Source organism: Mizuhopecten yessoensis, unplaced genomic scaffold (assembly GCF_002113885.1).
Source record: "Mizuhopecten yessoensis strain PY_sf001 unplaced genomic scaffold, ASM211388v2 scaffold11173, whole genome shotgun sequence".
NCBI classification, from domain to species: domain Eukaryota; kingdom Metazoa; phylum Mollusca; class Bivalvia; order Pectinida; family Pectinidae; genus Mizuhopecten; species Mizuhopecten yessoensis.
Genome location: NW_018408916.1, coordinates 2,015,700 through 2,040,494, shown reverse-complemented (window position 1 = coordinate 2,040,494; position 24,795 = coordinate 2,015,700). Strand labels below are relative to the sequence as shown.

Here is a 24,795-nt window from a genome sequence, read left to right as displayed (position 1 = left end):
TTCAAACACACGTGAATTCAAATGTGTCTTTTGAAGTTTTATTGGTAAAATATTATATGATGATGATGATGATGATGATGATATACCCGTGCTTTTGCGTACATGCGAGAGTCCTCTTGAAATGAAGAAATACAAAAGATAGTATATCTGCCAAACAAGATTGAGCGGTATCTCAACCATAGCTGATACACAGTCGCTATGACCTACAGGGAGACGTTATAGGGAGGTGACCAAATATAATTAATACAGTCTTTAGGACCTACAGGGGGTACAGGGAGTGGTCATTACAAACAATATGTAGTCACTAGGACCTTCATGGAGATACAGGGAGACGCTATGTAAAGGTTATTGCATGGTTTTCGAGTGACGAGAAATCATGCAATAACTTGCGCACTGCATGCCTCCCAACTCGAACAAAACAGAAAAATTGAATAAAAAATGTTCACCTTGACAATCTTTTTACCTACACTTCACTGCAGATAAGTTACATGTACCTGTCTGAGTGAGTACTAATCAGAACCAGGTAAGTTTGTCTTTATTCTCAATAGCCCAGTCTGAGTGTATCCTTCATAATGGATACAAGTGTTTTTGGATTACTATCCAGGTCCAGTGTCAGGGAAGGCAAGGAGTGTCTGTTCAACAATTAGAACAAAATACGGGAAACAACGTTGAATTTCTCACTACATTTTCAGTTTAATTTTCAAGATGTGGCAAAGGTACAGAATATTGAAACCATTTTCATAGATACAATGTAAGGGTTTATCAATCCCTAAGGAATTCCAGTTCTTTCAATGAATTGTATGTGCTATTTTGTATAAAGAAACAGCTCCTAAAGATTATAAACTTTTCCATGACATGCTTATCCTCTCACGTGATAAGGAAATCAATAATGCTGCCAACTCAGTAATTTTTATTGTTTGTTTTTCAATCATGAAATTACCATTTTTAACATATATTTTTTCTTATTTTAAATGTGTCAGCTAAGTTTATCCTTTCCACCGTTACTTACTTATTGATTATCTCCCCTTTCTTACAGCATTTGTGGTAGTGGTAGCAAGTGATTAATTGCCCACAGTTTTCCATTGTGAGAGGTGGGAAGTATGCAGTAAAGGGAGGTAACCAGATATATACAATACGTAGTAATTAGGACATACAGGGGGATGCAGTGAGGTGACCAGATATAACTGATCATACAAAGTCGTTAGTGAGTCAGAAAAGACTTAACAGAATATGGTGAGTTTATTCTATAGTTTCAACATGTCCTGCTGTTTCTAGGTATGTTAGAAAGCAAGTAGATAAACCGACTGTCCTAGACATCAATGTTAGTTGTTTTGTCGGTGTCTCCGCCAAACGTCCCCCGACACCGTTACCGGTACATGACACAGCCTTCCACGTCGAAGAAACGCTTTATACCTTGAGCAATGCTGTTGGTACGCTTGAATATATACACGATATTGTATGTCACTGACACGCAGTGAAATTTGTTTAATGACAGTTCGCGATGTTCACTGTACAGAGCTCTACATGGGAAAATCGTTCGACTATAACTGAACATGTCTAGATATTGTGTGACTTTGTAACAGTACGTTTTTCATACTCGCTAGTAAATACGTATACCCCCTTCGTGGAAACGAAACGTTCGGTCAGGAGCTACATGTACCAACTTTGCCGGTTTCGCCTCACGTGAAGAATACACGATGATTAATAATGTATGATGCAGTATGACTTATGACTATTGGGCACATACGTCTATCTAGAGCGCGCGCGGAGGTTGAACCTCCAATTACTTGTTCTTCGTGTACAGCAAGATGTCAACATAATACTGATGTAGAAAAATGAAAAAAAAAATATGAAAGAAATAACTTTGATGATAATATTGATGCAGCCTGTAATATGAAATACTAATGGTAACAGCTTTGATAAATTTCTCTAAAGAGCGACATAATTTTGACAAAAGTGGAGCTTTACACTTACCTAGTTATTAGGGGTTTGTGTATGGTAATAACTTGGGATATTATGTGTTTGACGTTATCTGAACTGTGATTGGACTACAATGGTTTCCGTCTCTGTTGGATATGATAAGGTTAAACACGTCTAAACAGCTATGAACTGTGATTAGGTAATACATAGTATGTGGACATTATGGGATGGAAAGGGCTACACTTGATATGACTTCTTTGAATTGTGATTCAAAATAACACGTTTGGACATATTTTGACTTTGGATTAAGCTGATTTTGACATTTCTGGACTGAGGTTGGATAAAGCGCGCTTGTGCCCTTTTTTTATTGTGATTGCGGTGTACTTTCCTTTGACCTTTTTAGACTGATTTCATTAAATACGTCCGGACATCTTATTTTTAGACCTCTTTCGGTTCAGGTTGGAGAGCAATATTTTCACTTAATGGCACTTCGATTGACTAAATGGTGTTTGACGTGGTAGGCGATTCAGTGTTTGGCCTCTTTGAACTTAGTCTTGCTGTTGCATGTATTCATCAAGCTAATGTAAATGAACTCTCATTGTTAAATGATTAACATGCCTTTCGTTATTCTCTAAAACCGGTTAAGCTTAACCACTCACGACACACATTTTCAGAATACAATTTTTGAGAAAAATCTAGATGTTTTAAAATATTTTTTCTATGCTTATTGTTTTTCAATGAACATTTTCGGAAAGCTATTAATGTTTTTTAATCGCAGTTTCAAATGCATATCAAAACGTTCAAGATTAAATATTTGCGTTAAAGTTGTCCTTAAGCAAGTCATGCGTTAAACAGCTGTTCAAAGAACGTACAAATAAATGTAACCGGGAGCGTTATCATAATTGGCGAAATACAGAACACGAAAACAATTCCTACCGGTATCAAACACAGTAAAATTCAAGCCAATATACATGCATTTCCTCGTACTTTTCTGAAATTAATTGAGGTGTTGTTCATTGCGCTTAAAAAAATCCTATTTCTTAATTTTATAAACTATACGCATTTGTCATGTCCGTTTCTGGATGCAAGTGTGCTATAGCAGTGAATCCGACCGGCCGTTGTCTATCCCATCCTGTGCCCTGGAGATGGATATCTAGGAAAAAACGTTGTCTCTGATAATATGAGTAGCTGACAGCGGGCGGTGAGCGTTGGACATCCGACATCCGAACCCTAGTCTACGGTTACCATGGAGACGGGTTCGCTTCGTCAATGTCACCGGAAGTGGATGATTATAGCGAAAAATCAGCTTCTTTAATTGACAGGTTCTATCTTGTTTACGCCCGTCTTTATCATTTTAATGCCATTTGAATGTTGGACGTAGTTGCTTTTCCGATTTGATGTTCCGTTTCCTAATGTTTTCTTGTTTTGAACAAACTATTCGTTATCCCATGGGAACCAATTGTACTTAGAGAAATTCGTATATTTTAATATCGTTTTTCATGGAATTAATTCGGTATGGACTAAATTTGACGTTTTAACCAACCAGAACCCGTATACATGACACCGTTCTTGTGCTCAAGCAAGACTTCTGTGCTTAAGCCAATTTTCTTGGAACTCGGCTACATTATTGTTACGGAGTCAACTTTAAGTGTAAACACCGAAAATTGTATTTGTTCTTCCATATCATGGACAAAATGCCATTTAAGAATTATTCGTCATCAAAACAAAACCTTGGGCTTGAGCACAATATCTGATTGTGAACATGAGAACGTCCTCATGAATTCGAACCTTTTTCTGTATTCTCATGATCAGTGGTGTCTTTTTATGAAACATCTCTGGTTAACCCGTTTTCAAAACAACATGACCCAAAGGTTTGCATACTATCGTGTCATAGCTATGACATGTCAATAAGATGGTACTTAAAAATGGCGGATGCTGTCTTCAGATGACCTGGTGTCCATACTGTTCCGAGGACGCCCGAACAAGCAAAGACAAGATATAAGGAAATGATGGAATGTGTATCTGAAATGGCCAATCATATCGTTCGTTATTCATAGTATTCGTTATTTCGTTTTACGTCAATGTATGCAGGCCAAACACTGTTACCGTTACATCGTAACATTTTTTTTTACGATTGCTTTAACGCTTTTCAAAATGAAACTACATTCCTGGAAACGTTAGAAAGAGAAATATTCCACGTACTGTGTCCATACATCACAATAGACCACACAGCACGTAACACTAATAACGGCCTAAACGGAAAATTCACGGTCACTGTTCAAATACCAACACTCCGCTTAGCATGTTATGGCCGTTGGCAGAATTTACGAAAGTGGAATTTGATCAAAGATTTAAATGAAATGGCATCATAGCACGCTAGGTGTCCGGATACATCGGGAAAGAGAACAGCAAACCTTGTCAGTCGTTATCAGAGGCAAGCCGGCCAGGCTCGTCTGGCCCTATCATTAATGGCGCGTTTCGTTTTATTAGGCGATTCCGTAATTTTCATTACACGGTCGCGATTTGCAAATTGAAAGAGAGGCGAGATGAAGTTTGTTTCGGCCATGATGGGGAAGTATATTAAATTGACCAAATAGATATCTCCGATTCTACCGTTCCCCATTACAGCCAGACAGTTAACATGATGGTGGCTGCAAAATCCGTAATGCAGACGGATAATGTATAGGGGCAGGGCTGGAGTAGTACGAAAATCAAGGTATAGCGAAAATGTGTGCACTGAAAACCATTAAGATAAAGAAAATGGGGTTTGAAATAGAATCATACCAGTTAACGTTTTTTTTAAAACACGAACCTCCATCCATCTTAATCTTTCCACTGATGTGTACCATTTGATTGTGGTCTTTAAAATTCCGAAATATCTAAAACGTGTGTAAGTTTTGTTTCGAAAGTTTGTGTTATTTGTCATTTCGGTAGCATGCTTTGTAATGAATTAATTTGACTTTAATTTGCCTTATTTCACTCTTGACTGAGTACATCGTTCAGGCTGTTTAATGGCTTGTGAAATTACAATCACGGATTGTAACTTGGTCATACGGCTAAAAGACAAACCTTCGTTATTCTGCCATTGTCCGGCCTAAAAAGGGCGCTATAAAGGGGTTCGTTGATATATCGAGGGACGCGTGTTAAGAATTTAATTAAGATGTAAAATATGAATTTAGAGCTTAAATACATTCCGGGAAGCAAAGTGATAAAATTAAACATTTTTATGTTAAATATTATGTCGAGATGTTTTGTATGGCCTTGAAAAGGCTGAATTTCTGAGTGTCCTGGTAACTGAAATTACAATGTCTAATCTAGATGTACAGATTCTGGGAATATCTGTTATAGCTATATTATAATTGGTTTTAGTTCTAATCTGCACCAGAATTATTGGGGAAACCGACAAACTTGTATCAACCCTTTCAGGATTCTGCTACGCGTCACACAACTACAAGTGCTGTATGCATCGATCCTTGATTTTCAATGCGCTTTGATATTTTTTTATGTCCAGCATGTCGCCACGTGCATTACATTACCTAATACATGTTTGTACCTATTGTCATCTTTACTTTCACGTAATATTAAAAAAACCGGAGGCATTGTTGTGATCTACCACAGAGTGCCTTGTCAGATTTGCAATTTTACAATACAAAGGCGTGATAATGTATTTCGGTGTAAAGCATGTCCAGTTATTATCCTAAAGTGTAAAGATAAAACCAGATAACCTATTGATGATTTTGAAATTCTCCTTGCTTTGTTGATGGCCCAGCCACCATTGTTCTCATATCTATTTGTCCCTAATAACTGAAACAAGTAAAAGGTGAAGTGTTTTCCACTCAAAGTTTCATCAAATTGCAAAACGAGGCTTTGTGAAGGGAATTCCCACTGGAAATCTATACCTGTAGTAAATCGATGACGTGAAATTAGCATGCGATTGTAACGGCACGATTTCTCAACCAGACACGAATTCTTACCCGGGTGAATAATCGTGCAAAAGTGCTGCGTTCGAAACACGATTCCTCACCCCTGCACGATATCTCACTCGGGTGAACAATTGTGCAATACATCTGGGCATAGGTCACACGTTTACACAGGTACCGTGTACTGACTGTCAGCCGTCACTGTACACAATACACACCTGTTATTTATATTGACAGGTACCGTGCACTGACTGTCAGCCGTCACTGTACACTATACACACCTGTCATTTATATTGACAGGTACCGTGTACTGGCTGTCAGCCGTCACTGTACACAAAACACACCTGTCATTTATATCGACATGTACCGTGCACTGACTGTCAGCCGTCACTGTACATAATACACACCTGTCATTTATATCGACAGGTACAGTGTACTGACTGACAGCCGTCACTGTACATAATACACACCTGTCATTTATATCGACAGGTACCGTGCACTTACTGTCAGCCGTCACTGTAAACAATACACACCTGTCCTTTATATCGACAGGTATCGTGTACTGACTGTCAGTCGTCACTGCACACAATACACACCTGTCATTTATATCGACATGTTCCGTGTACTGACTGTCAGCCGTCACTGTACACAAAACACACCTGTCCTTTATATCGACATGTACCGTGCACGGACTGTCAGCCGTCACTGTAAACAATACACACCTGTCCTTTATATCGACAGGTATCGTGTACTGACTGTCAGTCGTCACTGCACACAATACACACCTGTCATTTATATCGACAGGTACAATGCACTGACTGTTAGCCGTCACTGTACACAATACACACCTGTCCTTTATATCGACAGGTATCGTGTACTGACTGTCAGTCGTCACTGCACACAATACACACCTGTCATTTATATCGACAGGTACAGTGCACTTACTGTCAGCCGTCACTGTACACAATACACACCTGTCATTTATATTTACAGGTACCGTGCACTGACTGTCAGCCGTCACTGTACATAATACACACCTGTCCTTTATATCGACAGGTACCGTGAACTGACTGTCAGCCACCACTGTACACAACACACACCTGTCATTTATATCGACATGTACCGTGTACTGTCTGTCAGCCGTCACTGTACACAATACACACCTGTTATTTATATTGACAGGTACCTTGCACTGACTGTCAGCCGTCACTGTACACAATACACCCCTGTCATTTATATTGACAGGTACCGTGTACTGGCTGTCAGCCGTCACTGTACACAATACACACCTGTACTTTATATCGACAGGTACCGTGTACTGACTGTCAGCCGTCACCGTACACAAATACACCTGTCATTTATATCGACAGGGACCGTGTACTGACTGTCAGCCGTCACTGTACACAATACCCACCTGTTATTTATATTGACAGGTACCGTGCACTGACTGTCAGCCGTCACTGTACATAATACACACCTGTCATTTATATCGACAGGTACAATGCACTGACTGTTAGCCGTCACTGTACACAATACACACCTGTCCTTTATATCGACAGGTATCGTGTACTGACTGTCAGTCGTCACTGTACACAACACACACCTGTCATTTATATCGACATGTACCGTGCACTTACTGTCAGCCGTCACTGTACACAACACACACCTGTCATTTATATCGACAGGTACCGTGCACTTACTGTCAGCCGTCACTGTAAACAATACACACCTGTCCTTTATATCGACAGGTATCGTGTACTGACTGTCAGTCGTCACTGTACACAATACACACCTGTCATTTATATCGACAGGTACCGTGCACTTACTGTCAGCCGTCACTGTACACAATACACACCTGTCCTTTATATCGACAGGTACCGTGTACTGACTGTCAGCCACCACTGTACACAACACACACCTGTCATTTATATCGACATGTACCGTGTACTGACTGTCAGCCGTCACTGTACACAATACACACCTGTCATTTATATCGACAGGTACAGTGCACTTACTGTCAGCCGTCACTGTACACAATACACACCTGTCATTTATATCGACAGGTACAGTGTACTGACTGACAGCCGTCACTGTACATAATACACACCTGTCATTTATATCGACAGGTACCGTGTACTGACTGTCAGCCGTCACTGTACACACCTGTCATTTTTATTGTGTAATAAGTATCCTGGTTGTCAGCTGTCACCGTTCAGGATATATACCTTTTACTTTTTAATAAATGAATTGTTCATATTAAAACGATCAAACCTAGTAACGATCTTGTTTGCGATGACAATTATCCACTTAATTCTATTTGTAACCAAGCAAACATATTTTTGTTTGTCAGAATTGAAGTTTTGTATTCGAGGGGAAGGAACTCGCAAACGCGCAGTCGACTTTATTTCAGACTATGCAGGGAAGATAACTCCTGAGACCTATACATGAAAACGATCTCATTAGTGGAAATGTTCCAGAGTTAGTTTGAAAAATAAATTACTTACATGGAAGCATTTAATAGATTTAATACAATTATCATGTTTTCACATCTTGACATGCTACAGACCTAGGCCTTTTTTGAAATACATTGTACTCACGTACTAATATAGATTATTTCGCGCGATAAAATCGCCTGTTCAAGTCACATGCAAATCTTGATTATCCTTTCCTTATAACCCACCTGTTCAAAACCGGCGTCATAAAATGAAACGCCTCTGGCTATATCAATTCGTCCCCACGGACTCAATCTCATTACAATGCATTACATGAGCATGTCACGGTACAATGGTAAGCGAAGTTCTCTTCAATGAGATCAATTGTAGTATAGGGACCATGTAGTCTAATCGAAAATAAACAGGCAAACAATTGTATAATACCCTATCGTTGTTGTAAGGACAGACCGCGGGGACACAAAGCCAGTAAGACGCTCTCTCAATATTATTACTGCTGTTCAGTCATTGGTATCAAAGGATAAACAAATTCTAGCGAGCTATGGGTGCTAATAGGTTGTGCAATTCAATGTCAATGCGGCACCCCTCGGGGTTTTATACTGTACATCGCTGATGATCTGAGATGCCTTGAGCATGATGCATTGTCTGTTTAGATGATAAAGGCGCTTTGAATAAAGGTATTTCCTCATTTCATTAAGTATTACATAATTTGCTTAAAATTCGTCAAATTAAGAATGTAAAAGATTCTCAAGCCAGACACGTGCAATCAGCTAAAGCGAACAAAGTGGCTTGAATTTCTTTAAATACACCCAGAGTACACGATTCTTATCAGCCTTTTGCTGTGAAACGACCAACTTGCAACATTATCGTTTCCCAGTTAGCTTGAACATTTCGACAGAAGACCTGTACTCGCTGGCTGTTTATTCTACGGATATCCTGTTATATACAAATACACCTCGTAAGCCGACACATACAGCCCAACCGAAGTAGTTTTAAAGAGCGGTGTTATTAGTTCAATAGGAATATTGGATCGTGCTAAGCATTTAAAAACTCTCTCTTGTAAAATTCTCAATATTGCGATTTCGGTCTCGCTTGGGTGCGTTCGAGTGAATATAAAACAAAACAAAGAGGTCATCGCATGACACTACTTCATTTACTTCGACCTTCTCCCAGAGACTTGGATTGATCATTCACATTTTTAAAAATCACTGTGATGCGGTGAAATGTGTCGTCTTTTCAATTTGTTGTGTTATATGAGAAGAGTTTAAGTTCATTAGACAGAGAAGCGTGGAATTGTGAAAGAACGTACGTACGCCTGGATTATTGTCAGCCTGTTTCTGTCGGCTACGTGGCAAAGTTTACATTGTGATGGACGTTCCCTGGGATGTAAGATAACGTGAAATACTCGTTATATATTTACCTACAGTGTATTTTGTGATTCAACGTTACGCCTAGCTACATGTATATCGTGCCGTTTATGTGAAACGACGATAACTGCTGCTGATGAAAAACGTGTGTGTGACGTAAATCTTGACGTAAAAGAGGATATGTTGTGTGAATTTCGTATTATGGATTAACTATGTTTCTTCTTGGATTTTCACTTCAAATAAAACACTTTAAATATGGGAAGGTACAAAGTTCTGGATTAATAACTTCAAATCAGTGTTAATTTAATAATCGGATATTTTTACGTCAATTCAATTGTGACGTCATGCAACCAGGAGCTCGAGGGGTGTTTCTGGCGACGGCTGCAAACATACGCCAACGCCGTGGGAACAATGCGAATACCTTACGGAGGCGGACTTCCTCCGAAATTTCATCTCGTAATCCGGTCCCTCCCAGCGAACGAAATGGCGACCCCCAAACTGACCGGGATCGGCGTACTCTCCGGACAGATCCCAACCTGGCCAAAATACTGGATAAGAAAAATAGGTCAAGGGCGCTGGCAGCTAGACATGCAAGTTGGACAGATATAGTTAAACGTGTCACTGCCAGAAAAATCGGACATCGTTTTAAGAAGGCTTTAGACGACAGTGTTGAGTCGACATTCAGCCGTCCAAAAATGGACCATAAAGCTCATGCAGAGGAACATGAAAAACGGAAAAAAACTCCAAAGTTAAAAAACATGGGGAAGGAAGATCGGTTGTCCTACTTCAAGTACTACGGTAAATCATAGATTTAAAGAAACATTATTTTATAATTAGATTATTATTACCTATCGACATTTCATGTCTGAAACAAAACAAAAAAACAACACCTGACATGATAATGATGAATTAAGTGACGTCAGTTAATCGTGACGTCATATACTCCTCCGTCATACTATTGGGTATTTTATCCTTTATTTACGACAGCCCGGGGTAAAAGATGACACTAAACACATATAAAATACCAGTATGTTTGATTATGTTACAAAACAAATGGTTGTCGGGTGGCTTTAGTGGATAACGCATGCGTTTTTCACCAAGGCGGTCGGGGTTCGATTCCCCGATCGGACGTGACAAGGTATGGGGTCAACTGCCCGACCATGTGGGTATTCTCTGGGTACTCCGGTTTCCTCCCACATTAAGACCCCCTCCATGCTAACATCCGAGCAAACAAGAGTGATTAATATAAGTTGCAATAACTAGTTTCATAGTTGTTGTAAAATATATGAAGTTTTTATTTAGTTAAATACATTGTATATAGACATTTTATGTGTGAATCACTGTATGTATAGTGAATAACACACAAACAATATTAAATTGTAATGAAGTATATTATATGTGTAATTCACCAATGAAATTACACACGTGCAATGTATAAAATAAAAGAAAGTACACACATCCACGCACATTATAGGTACGCAGTATTTCCACGACTCTTGAAATAGAGATTAAAACGGCGACTTCCTTTTTATCATAAAATGAATTGCACTTAAAACACCCCGTAGATTCTGTCTGCAGAACAAACAAAAAATACCTTTACCTCATTCGCAAGTATTGTATACACAGGTTTTTAACAAACGCATGTAAATTGTTATAAAGTTTTTTGTATGTTCAATTTAAAGTGCATCAAAATAGAGGATATTTTGATGTACACAAAATGATGTAATGTTTTGTTGCACTTAAATTTGTTTAAGTTTACTTTGATATAGATTAGGTTTAACAAAGAAACAAATCTGATGTCTTGGTTTACACTTTTAAAACACGTTAATTTGATAATTTGGCTAAAAATTACTTCATTCCTGCAATGATCCGGCCCCTGTGATCTCGGAGCGGGCTTGATACAATACATACAAGTTAATCACGTAGCCGGTCATAAAATATAATAATCTTGTTCAATGTACCGGGTCTCAACGCTCGGAGCTATAGGGCAGGCACAAACTATGTAGTGTAGCATTTATGAACATATTCCCTTCATAATCATAGCTCAGTTAACCAGAATAAACCTGTAGATATCTTTTATTGGTCAATTCACAATATGCAAACATGTTTTGGCCGGAGTCTGTTTATTTGGTTATACATGTATACAAATAGACAAAAATATATTTTCACTGCCCCAGTGTATTTAATCTGAAATTTAATACCATTATTCAATGATAAAAAGCAGTATTCAAACACATATCTAGTTGATATATCTACATATGCACACAGACATATACTATGATATGTATATAATAAAACCACGTGAGACCTGTGATGCGTTCACTGTCGTACAGTACAATTATAGACTTTCATTGACGTGGATTCGATCATGAGAAAGAAATATGGATGGGGTCCGAAGTTAACCTAAATTTTTCTCAAGCTGACAATTTGAAATTTAAATTTGTGGTATTCTATTTTTTGAGTGACACCGGGTTTAAAGTGACATGTCAGTTTGACGCGTGTTTCAACGCTTCAGTTATAAGGTCATTACACTTTTGAAACTGTTAAATATGCAGGGTCAACTGAAAGCCGTACTTTGTTTATTTTTAATGTTATACATTGAATTTGCAATTGAAGCAGCAGATAAATTTTAGTTTGTTCAGTGTAAACGAAAACATCTTATTTTCCGGGATTGGGGATTGGTTGGGGGTCTTTCCCCGAATCTGTACAAGTTCCAACATCTGAAATACAGTTTACATGTAAAACATAGTCAGTAGAAACTAATGAGTATACAGATATTTGCATTCAAAGCATTACTACCTGCACGTGAGTAATAATATGCTATGGTTATACGTCATGAACACGTAGACTACCTCACCAACACCCCTCCCCTGGGCCTACACAAATTAGTCTGATTGGTTCATTATCCTGTAGACGAATAATCAAACATTACCGTACTGTTGAAATAAACTATCTTCGTACAGCTGTTTATTGTAGAATATAATTATCGATGTATTTCTTCAATTCTGCCAACCTCCCAGGGGAGGCAACTGTTACAGTGCCAACACATATATATTGTTATAATTACGTCAGAAATGCAGTAATCTTTCTGTTTTGAGATAGATCGGGAGGTGGTTACATGGTTTGGGGTCAGGATAAACGGTCTGTATTGATTGTTCCTACAATACCAGTACTTTCTCTTAAAATAGAAAAAAAAAACACCCAACAACACGAAAACATTTAAATCAATTTTCTAAAGTGTACAAATATACGTTTGCGTAGTTCCGTTCCGACCTGCCGGACACTTACGTGTATCCTTTTTTTTCTGACGCTTGAAACCAGTGTATCGTTTAAACCCGACTCGTGTCAGTTTTTGTTAACTTTAATTAAAGAATTAAAGCAGCATGTTCTACTAAACTTATCGCAGCGTTAAGTGATATTGTAGCCATCCAATCGGACATCGTCGGGTCTTTCCGGTAATTGCAAGTTATCCCGGATAAGCCCGCGGATTTGCTATGGTGTAGAATAGTCATCACGACTGTTTGGTCATTCAAAATAATAATATATAACAGCCTTCTCATCCTTTTATAGAAGAACGTCAACTTCACAATGCTGTTTCGTAGTTTTTTTTGTGTATTATTGGTATACAAGTGTTCGTTATCAGTACAATCGGACAGCGCTCGGCTATTTCCGTAAAATAACAATTTGTGGGACGGAAAGGGTGCAGTGATTTATTTTTGTTCAAAAAGAGTTCCGCTATGAAAAGAAAAAAAGAGAGTTACACATCGATTCTTTGAAAAGTAAAAACGGGCGCAACATTTTTTTTTTTTTTTATAAAACTTGCATAATTCATGAGACATCAATGATACCCTTTCACAAGCATAACAGATGTTCCTTTAAAATAACCACCGATACATGTACTCGTTTGTAACGCCTTTGTCTCTTCACAAATATACGATGCTATTTGACAATTTTTGTAATGTTACCGGTGTTCCTTTAAATCACCGCTTGTGTCTGTTGAAGATTCCTACTTACAAATGAACCTTTTTGAGACATTATTAGAAGAAATGTATCATTGTGTGATCGTGACTTGGAAAAACCTGGGCCAATATTTGATACAAAAGGATAGTTAAAAATGAACCACCGTTAGTAACGATGTTCTTTAACGGCAGGGTGCCTGAATTACTCGGTCGCAGTTATTCAACGTTTATTTATTTTGACGACATTTGAGAGTCAAGTGCGTTCACGGAATCGAACCGGTATTGTTATCCGAATGTAGACTGAATGAATTTTCTTGCTTTTTAAATTGTGAAAGAAAGGTCGCATTCACTCTATTACAATATCTTGTGTCTATTGACACTCTAGCCGAGTATTGTTCGGTTTTTTGCTATGATGATATCATCGAGCTAGTAGCAAAATGTCGAGAAACATAATATACATGTATAGACTATCCATTCAGTCGGGGTTCACAATACCATTCTTTATTTGCTGTGCGGTTTAAAGAGGCTAGGGAACCTGTGTAAACATGTGTAAAAACACGTACGTAGAGACATCTAGTTCTGCGACAAAACAAATTAAATCAAAATGACTAAAGTTTTATAATTATGCATGTTCAACCAGACAAATACTTAAAGGTTAATCAAGGAATATAATCGATGAACGACAAACAGTACTGAAATATTTGGGGGAACGAATGAATATATGAACGAAAAAGAAAAAAGACCGAACGACCAGAGGCAAATTTTCTGGATTATTAGTTTTAACTGTGCATGCTTTGTTTGTGAGATGGTCAGGTTACAGGGTCAATTTTGTACAGAAAAAGGACAAAGGGTACCCTTAAATACTGGCGGGATATGTTGGGACACCCAAATCAATGAGGCGCGACTGTTATTGATAAAAGCTAAAAATACGTTCACGGCTGTAAACAGTTAGGGAGAGTTAATTCTATGGGTGTACCACGCGTACTTACGTTTTAATGGTGTCAAGTTCTATGTACACAGTCGCCTACTTATATCTATCGAACTACTCAAAATGTTAACACCCAGCTTTCGTATTCAAAGCTACCTCAAATTTAGATTTCGATTCATACAAAGTAAACTCGGCCAAATGTGATGTTCATAAGTACATGATATTATTGTGATATTAATCCCTTCTCTGTGAATCAAGATACCAGGGTACCTGCGAGTTGTCGTTCTTTACACTTTTATTTGTAAAAAGCTAATCCCCCCAAAGATTCGTACCAAAACTGATATACCTTTCTCATGTTTTTTTTTCTCTCTCGTGAAAACATTAAATTAAATTAATTTAAATAAGAAATGTAACTTTTGGAAATTTAAAAGAAAGTTTCGATGCAAAAATGATTATCTACAACTATTTATGGCAAAACAAAATGCCTCATAGAGGTCAAGTTTCTGTTTTGCCAAGAATATCTTGGCGTTAAGGTAATAGGTTTGTGTCACCATTTCTCAGTAGAATTTCTTCAAATTTTGTGGTTATATTGCTTTGAAGAAAAGAAAAACAATCTACCACAAAACAAATATAGGTTGTCAGAATTTTAAGGATTGAAAATGGAAATTTATGTAAAAAGGAGTGAATTTTGAAGAAAAAATTTAAAGACACATTTCTTTGCAAAATAATGTCAATAAAAATGATACTGCCATAGATTTAGTATTGCATTAATGTATATCAATTTAATAAATGCTGAAATTGTTCTGTCAATAATAAACATACAATATTCATCAGTTCGGGCGGCATAGACTCATTAGAATATGCGGAAATTGTGATACTGTCTCCCTACATTAGATTTTCAACTAGGGATGTACTCCCTATTTCCGTTTATCAATACACTCCAATGACCTTAAACTCTCCATAATAGAGACACGTAAAGCGATATTTCAAGGGAAATAACTCGACCATCCTTTAGTTTACACTCGCCTAACGAATGCACAGTTACTTCCCCTTACATAGTGAATGCCGCGAGAAAGTCGGAGATGTGCACCGTTGGGTTAATCCGACTCCATCGCGATATCGATTTCTCCGCGCGAGACAGTGCGAGGAATGAATGCTACATACGGGTAAAATCGATTATGTATGCGCGTGAATTGTTTACATAAACCAGACTCATTATATTTGAGTATAAAATATTCAGCGTTGCTTTCCATTATCCACACACTGGCGTACGCCAAACTGATTGATTTCGAGTGTTTGTACATATCTGTTTTAAATGCTTATTCAACCAAACCATCACGTGCTTCCGTTATTTCTGTGTCTGATAGGCGGTTTCACACGAATTGAAATGGAATTCTAAATTCTGTTCTCGTTTTTGACCTTTTTGTACAATATATATATGATTAATGGAATGTATAATGTATTGCGTCAGTGAAACGATGATATTGATATATATATTAGTAACCATATACTAAAAAATAGGTCACTGCGGTCACATGATTCAAATCTCGCGTGGGTCGAGATTAGGTTTTAACAATATAACTACTCTTTTGATTATGAATGTACGGTATAAATGCCTACCATTTCTCAACGCAGAGTGTTCATGTATTTAAATATTGAAATTATTGTTTTCGTATTCAAATGATGCATCAATGATTGCAATCTATTGATCAATATTTCCAGCTTCATTTAAAATTGACAGTTATGTCCGGGACATTAATATATTGATGTGTTTGTTCTGTGAAAATATTCCGTGCATTTTGATATCGAAGTACATAATAGAGAATATATCTATATAAGCTATATATAACCCGTACCATAGTAGCCGAACCATGTTCTTTTGCAGGTTGGTTTGGAGATTGTCCAATCTCATATACAATGCAAGAATATTTATGGTGACGCCATTTTATCTTTATATCACGTGGTTGCAACAACACCGATGACAGGTTGTTCTTTTTTTATGGTGATCGCATAGTTAGTTTCAATAAAATACCAATATCATCTTATTTCAAACTGCTTATGCTACACTTAGCAAATACATACGTACATACCATCAATGTAAACTCATGTACAGCCGTATTGATCAGCATTTAGCTAGCATTCACAGTGGCAATTCGAATGCCAGAGGGACTATACAAATTTATCTCGTTTCATGGATTGTTATGTACATTTTGTCTATTTGGCTGCACCTAATAAACATGTATAACGATCTGACATGGTAGGTCGTCAGAGTTCCACTACAAATGTTGCTCCGTCTGAAAAGTACGCATCAATCCATACAACTATTGTCTGTCTAATGTCCATTGATGTTGCGCTGTATGTATGTAAATTAGCTCCGATAGTTTCCCTATACTCGTATTACCTCGCCGATACCCCGATGTCTAGCTATAGCTAACGACATCATGGCTACCTGTAACAGGAAAAAAAGGTGAACACGTTTATCGATAGCATTCCACAAATAATTAAAATTTCATCAATATGATTAATATCATGTTGAAACGTTTGAACTCGATGTAATAAAAAAAAAAACGACTGAAAGGTTTCATTTTCTCCGCTCTAAATTATGGTTCGTAAATTAATGCGGAATATAATATATATGTTAGCAGATGAGAAATTTTAGGCTTCTGAATTGTTATGGGAACGCGGATGACGCATCAGGTGTTCGCCATCGAGATCTGTTTGCATGTCAATGTTTGGCTTATAATTGCATTGTTCGGGTTTTCCGATGCACTACACAAATAATAGCTATAGAAATGTCTGTTTAACTCGGGACTTACCTAAGCGGGAGGCACCATTTGTTTAGTGTGTTAGATAATTAATAGCGGATAGCGTTAAAGCGAAAAGCTACCAAGATCGAAATGTTGCATCACAGCCCCAGGGGTCTTTATTTACGTTAATGTAAAACATTTTCTGTACTGATCGTGCGTATAACTCACGCAGATAACACCACTTTCTGTATCTTCTTTGTTTCCGGTTTTCTTTTCTGGCAACTTCCGGTGGATTTCGTATTTTAAACAGTTCATGCATCTCCCGCGGTCTTTGTTTTGAGTCCGTGTAAACTCTATCCGTCACCGAGTACCTGAGAGAAATACAAATATCAGCTTTTGCTTTCGGAACGCCTTATATTGTATTTTTTCTTTTCTGTAAAAAATAAAATTCAACAAGGTCATTTGCCAGAAAAATTGAAACCATGGCAGAGGTTATCATTGGATGAAAAGTTGTCTTCTGGTTTCGATCGAAATTTGTTATTTTCATGGCGTCAAATGTTTCGTAATTTGTGATGCAAGGTGGCCTTAAGTTGAACAGTCGTGGTATATTAGAGTGAGACAGTGGTATATAGTGATATTATATATATCGTGGTACATATTGTATATATAGGAGTACGACATAGGCATGGTGGTATATTGTGTATCGTGTTTCATTGTAATTGAGACGAATGGTACGGTGGTATATTGTGCATCGTATTATATTGTAATTGAGACGAATGGTATGGTGGTATAGCGTGGCATTTTGGGGTGAGATAGAGGCATGGTGGTATATTGTGTATCGTGTTTATTGTAATTGAGACGAATGGTACGTTGGTATAGCGTGGTTTTTTGGGGTGAGATAGAGGCATGGTGGTATATTGTGTATCGTGTTTATTGTAATTGAGAAGAATGGTACGTTGGTATAGCGTGGTATTTTGGGGTGAGATAGAGGCATGGTGGTATATTGTGTATCGTATTATTGTAATAGAGACGAATGGTTTGGGGGTATAGCGTTGCATTTTGGGGTGAGATAGAGGCATGGTGGTATATTGTGTATCGTGTTTATTGTAATTGAGACGAATGGTACGGTGGTATAGCGTGGCATTTCGGGGTGAGATAGAGGCATGGTGGTATATTGTGTACCGTGTTGATTGTAATTGAGACGATTGGTTTGGTGGTATAGCGTGGTATATTGAAGTTAGACAGAGGCATGGTGGTGTTATATATATATATATATATATATATAAGTATAGACATTCCATGCCAGTATCGGCCGTACCGTACTCTCGTGGCGAGATGGCGTAATTGATTATTCCCACCGCAGCCAAAGAGCAAATCCTCCAAACCAGACCGAAAGATGCCGGTACCAAACACACACAGTGAATATGGGCTGGAAGGAAATGACAATACATTGGGAACAACTTAAAATAGTTCTACTCGGTCAAAGGTTATGGGTACAATGACGTCACAAAGGATTCGGGCATCGTATGTTTGAGATACGGATACAATTTTCTTTTTATATATTTTGATCTTGGGAGATATGGCTTAAGGATAGTGATCAATTTTACAAGACATTATTTAATTCACAATCAAATCAAATAATTGTATAACTGCAATAAAAATTCGTACGTCCCCTCAACCGCATCAGTATAATATCGATGTGTAAGCACTAGCGTCTTGCCAGTGTTAGCTATGCCTGTTCTGAGCGCCTTGCCTCATACACATTTCTATACAAATAGTTTACTGATGTTTGTATTGTTTCTCGAAACTGTTACAGATATTTTTAGAGTGCCGTTGTTCACAATAACATTTTCCCGCCACGATATCCGCTCGGAACATCCGCACGTGGAGACCTCGTCCCTTGGGACGCCATTAATTACCTACACCGTTTACAGCTCTCATCATTTATTGATAGGGAAGGTTCGATTCATGACTCCTCCTCTGACCCCGTCTGTTCCTACTTTGTACCATGACAGTAAATACAGTGTATACATCAACCAAACGAGTAGCACCGGAAGTTGCGATAACCACGAAAAATCCGACTCGGAGAACGTTTCTCGGAGACGGAACTTTTTGGACTTCTTTTTTGTTGTTGTTTTGATCGCGACTGGCATTAACAAATACACATTTTACACATATTCGAAAGTTTTCTTCTTAGAATTTAATTTACTTTCACGTGAAGATGCTATTTAAGCACAAATGAAACTAGACAGCCCATGCCTATTGTTAAATGTGATCAAAATATTTAATAAATACCAGTTAATCGATTACTATTCATGACCAAAGATCAAGGCTATACCCCCGACAGTTAATCATTGAACATTAGATTCCCTGAAAGCAGACGCATAATTATTTATCAGTATTACAGTAACGTCTCTCATGGTGTCCGGGATCTGATAATTATATGTCGAACAAAATCTCTCTACCGAGAAATGTGCGTACATAAAACTAGAAGGCCGAATACTATTACATGTATGTAAGACAAATTCTACACTATTACTCGTATTTGAAAGTTGACAGACTTGTTAATGCCATATCAAAATATGATTTTGTGCTAGGACATTTTGTAGTTTGCGTTCAGTTGGAGAAATTTTCGAATAATCTTATTTTTAATTGATAGATAAAATTTAGATTTTACATGTACCTAAGACTGTTTCATGAAGACATGTACAAATAGCATTTATGAAATTTCAGTATTAGTATAGATTATTGTAATATTACTCAAACAAACAAAAAAAAGAAACTGAAGCTTAAGGCGAATTGCAAAATATATCAACCGAATATTGACATAATTACAAGCACTTGACACAGACACTCAAAGTGGTCGGGTGGCGCTGTGGATTGCGTACTTGCCTTTCACAAAGGCGGCCGGACGTGAACAAGTATGGGGTCACCCGCCCTACCACATGGGTTTTCTCCGGGTACTCCGGTTTCCTCCCACATCAAGACCCCCCGCGCCCTAACATCCGGGACAACAAAAGTGATTAATAAGGATGTAAAATCTTGTTTCATAATTGTTGTAAAATAAATAAAGTTTATGATAAAAAAAAGGAATCTCAAGCTGAAAATTAATCAAGGAAACGGCGAGTATTTGTATCATTGGAGAATATTGGTAAAGGCCGCGGGTTTGTAAACTAATTTGATCAAAAGGTAAACCATCTACTCCAAGACGAAACGTTTACATGTTCTAGATTGTAACAATGCTGTAGGTCCTTAGATTATTTTACTGGCAAATGTTTGTGTGTCAAGTGTCGATCAACGTCGTCTGCAATTTACAATTTCCTGTTGACATAATTTGTTACTTCGGTAGATAAAATTTGATTTAGTATCGTTATATCTTTACATTGGATTACTATCGAACGTTTCTGAGTGGTATACAGTTTCGAAGTATTCCCTAACCATAATGACATTTAATTGCGATTTTGAGCTTTTTTGCTTTAAACCTTTCTTATTGTGCAAAACTGGTCAATGGATTGAGCCAATGCTACGAGTTGGTTTAAGATAAAAAAAAAAATAGCATATGCCTATAAATATATATCCGGTCTGTACTTATCCAACACGTCTTATTGGTGGTTCCCTGTCATAAGCACAGGGACACGGTAACCGAGTTCAGGTTTCATTTAGGACTTATCCTGATGTTTGGGGTGTCGATCTAAACCCCCAGAAACGTTAATAATTCCTCTTATCATCAGGATAACTGGAACACCACAATCAAGCTGATCCTCTAGTCCTTTATTCTATGTTGTCCGCGCATTACTTTCGCTCTTGGATTACAGAGACACATCACATTTGTTGTATGATTTTCATTGGATATTTAAAAAAAACACCAGATAGATTTTAAAAATAGGATTTGGAATACGTCATAGAAATGTTCAACTCTTTTTTTGATTGGTTAGTTTGAATGAAATTCAGAACGGATTACCTTGCTTTGTTTTAACTTTAAAACGGAACATATGGTAATTTTGTGTGTGAGTGTGTGATGATGTCTGTACTGGGCATTTCTAACGTTATGGTAGCTAGTATCGGCTACCTCTTCTATGGTGAGGACACTGCCAACCATCTACGACCATGAAAGACATGTATATCACGTGCATTTGGAAAAGAAGACCGTAAGGGTACTCGAAGTCCGCCATATTTACGGTTACAGACCTACAGGTACCAAACACTGATAGGCGTGTGTAGCTCTACACCCTAGGCCAGGTATAGGCCAGTGATTTATAAGGAGGACAATCTCCGTTCAAATTTTTGTTCTCGTATATGTACGACAAGTCCATCCCCCTACTTCAACCGTGATGTCCAATGTGTACTTCTGTAGACAAAACACACACGCCAGGACCACGTGTTTATCAATAGAACCGACATTGTGGAGGCATTCTACTAAAATCAATATGTTCTAAGAGGCCCAGTCTTGGACAAAGTCGGTTGAGCAAAGATGAAAATATATTGTTACGCATCATTAGATTTTATTTCCTAGATTGTTCCCAATACACTGTGACAAAGCACGTATATTGACGTTCATGAAGATAAATGTTTTTACAAATCATTTTGAATTGAACAGTCGTACAGTGTTTACATAAATGAGTTTTACAGTAGTATAAATGGATGTTTTGACATTAGTGAAGTTGGTTTTGACCTTGAAATTGCGTTTTTTCTCACATAATGTAAGAAGTCAGTGACCTTTGACACACTTAACCCTTTGCCTATTGTTGGTTTTACGCTGTTGTTCAAGTCGTCAGTGACCTCGGGTACTACGTTGCAAAAACGCTGTAAGTCGTCATTGACAGTTTGCAATTCATCTTGGTATTGCGCTCTAAATGAAATCGGTCTTGAACTTATATGAACTACTGTGCAACAAGCGTTTTAATTTAAGTCTTTCTTTGCCTTTAGTACCACTTTATCATTGCACAGTAATCAAAATCGTCCGTGACCTTTTTAAGGGACCGCGTCTGGCATGCTGCTACTACTAGCCCTCCACCACTACTGTGTCGCGGGTTCGAGACTCACATGGGACAGTCGCCAGGTACTGGCCGTAGGTCGGTGGTTTTTCTCCGGGAACTCCGGCTTTCCTCCACCACCAAAACTTGGCACGTCATTAAATGACCATAGCTGTTATTAGGACGTAAAACACACACAAAACCCCCAAAAACAGAAACAAATCGTGACCTTTGACATCGACGTTCTTATAAACGTTACATTTTACGCTGGCTTTGGACATTTGTTTAAATTTTGACCATTTATATATATCATCTCATGAGACATTACCTCTCACGTGACCCCACGTTTATGGTATTTGGTATAACACCAGCGTGATTTCGCAATTACAAATGTAGTTCGGCGAAATCATTTTGTGTTTTGCCCACCAACTTCTGCTTGACTATATAATAGCGTAGTCGACATGCTTCTAGAATCTACGTTTGCATAGTTTCCATCAAATGGATTTGTTTTCCGAGTATCTCAGTAATATGCGAGTACCTTCTCAATATTGCCCTTTTAGAACGCATGCAGGGATTACATTACCGAAACAATTTTCTACTCTCTGCAATAATCATCACAAATTCAAAAACGGCAACAACGCCGATTTGTATCACAGCTGTAAAATAGTCCAACAAATTGAACACGTCTACTGCGCCTAGTTTAGTTCAAATCAATGTCTTCACACGCAATTTACAATTACATCTGTTTTTAAATTCCGACAACATCAATATCTTCCTATGGCGAGAAACGGAAGGGAAACTTGTTATAAAGAGGCACAGAACCTCCCAAAACACAATGTTAGTCCATCTGTCTGGTCACAAGAGAAAACGAGCTCCAATTGGGTGATTTCATTTACACTGTTTCTCGAATGTGTGTGAACTTGTGTATGGGGTCCCGCTGAGTGTATATTGATTATAGGCTTGATGCAGAGAGAACAGGTCAAAATACCATCTATACGGAAAACATAAAACTACTCTCCAATCGCTACGTCTCCATTTGGGAGTTCCAACAAAGCCATTACGCAGGGTCTGTTGGTGCCAAAAACATGGATGGACTGTCGGGTATAGACACTAACGAGAGACGTCCGGGGACGGACTGTCGGGTATAGAGACTAACGAGAGACGGGTCGGACTGTCGGGTATAGACACTAACGAGAGACGTCCGGGGACGGACTGTCGGGTATAGAGACTAACGAGAGACGTCCGTGGACGGACTGTCGGGTATAGCGACTAACGGGAGACGGGACGGACTGTCGGATATAGAGACTTACGAGAGACGGGACGGAGTGTCGGGTATAGAGACTAACGAGAGACGGGTCGGACTGTCGGGTATAGAGACTAACGAGAGATGGGACGGACTGTCGGGTATAGAGACTCACGAGAGACAGGACGGACTGTCGGGTATAGAGACTAACGAGAGACGGGACGGACTGTCGGGTATACAGACACACGGGAGACGGGACGGACAGGTCGAAGGACCGTATTCTAGAGCACAACTTAACATGTCATTCTCTTGTACGTTAAGGAAAAGTTGTCTGGGGCGAGTCGACATCCTCATGTCTGGTTCATAGTATATTAAAACCTAGGACGAGCTGGCATCCTGGTGTAATGTTATGGCGAGAGAATTCACCGTGGGACAAGTCGACACATCATGTATGGTGTGTACTGTAGGGAGATTGTACATTTGGACGAGTCGGTCTCATTGTGGTTTGTACCTAAGCAGAAGATATCGTGAGATAAGTCGGCTTCCTCGTGTAAAGTGCTGAAGGGGGAATAAACAGTGGGACGAACCAGCATCCTTTTGTCTTGTACCGTAGTAATATACTGTAGGACGAGACGCCCCGCCTCCCCCTCTTGTATTATACATTGTACTGTCTGAAGATTGTAGCTATTGTTAGAGACGACCCGACATCCTCGTGTCGTGTATAGATTGTACGATGGGAACGAGTCGACCTCGTCCTGCTATTTATACTATAGGAATATATCGTGGGACGAGTAAGCATCCTTGTCGAATCGGCATTTTTACCATGGTAAAGCAGAAGCCGTGTGTTCCTTCCCACGCCATAGGGAAGAGTATCACAAGGGGCCATTCGGTATCCTGTTGTCATGTATTGTAGTTGGAGAGTGCTGGAAGAGTCCTGTCAGCTACTTTGGAGCACATGAAATACAACGAAATTGTTTGATTTTTTAAGTAAATCCAATTGTATTCCAGAGGAACAGATTGGTTTGTTAACAGCTCAAAAGTAAAAAAAAACCAAAAAAAAAAAACACCTGCATACACTTGTTTTAAAAACGTGTGAGTTAAAGTCAGTAAGGAGTGTCGAACCTATGCCATAAATCCCATTGGATAGATAAGCGCGTGTACACCAACGGATCGAAATCTAAAGTGTAGTAGGCGGTAATTGAAATTACTTATTTACAAGAGACGGGGTAGAGGAAGCGTTGGCACAGAAACTACAAACTTGAAACTGTGTCGTATACCTCCTCCCCCC

The 24,795-nt window shown here is 38.5% G+C and overlaps 1 protein-coding gene across 6 annotated transcripts in view; it reads left to right on the top strand.

Moving 5' to 3' along the window:
- The window catches only part of LOC110467402 (voltage-dependent calcium channel type A subunit alpha-1-like), a 274,929-nt gene that overhangs the window by 87,699 nt on the left and 162,435 nt on the right, over positions 1-24,795 (top strand). For 4 of the 6 annotated variants that reach the window (XM_021524547.1, XM_021524546.1, XM_021524543.1 and 1 more), the window contains exon 1: positions 10,076-10,455. The exons of the other annotated variants lie outside the window; for them this stretch is intronic. In XM_021524547.1, the coding sequence (XP_021380222.1) occupies positions 10,353-10,455 (103 nt within the window). In that variant the 5' untranslated portion in view covers positions 10,076-10,352. Of the gene's footprint in view, positions 1-10,075; positions 10,456-24,795 lie in introns of those variants that run through there. 6 annotated transcript variants of the gene reach the window in all.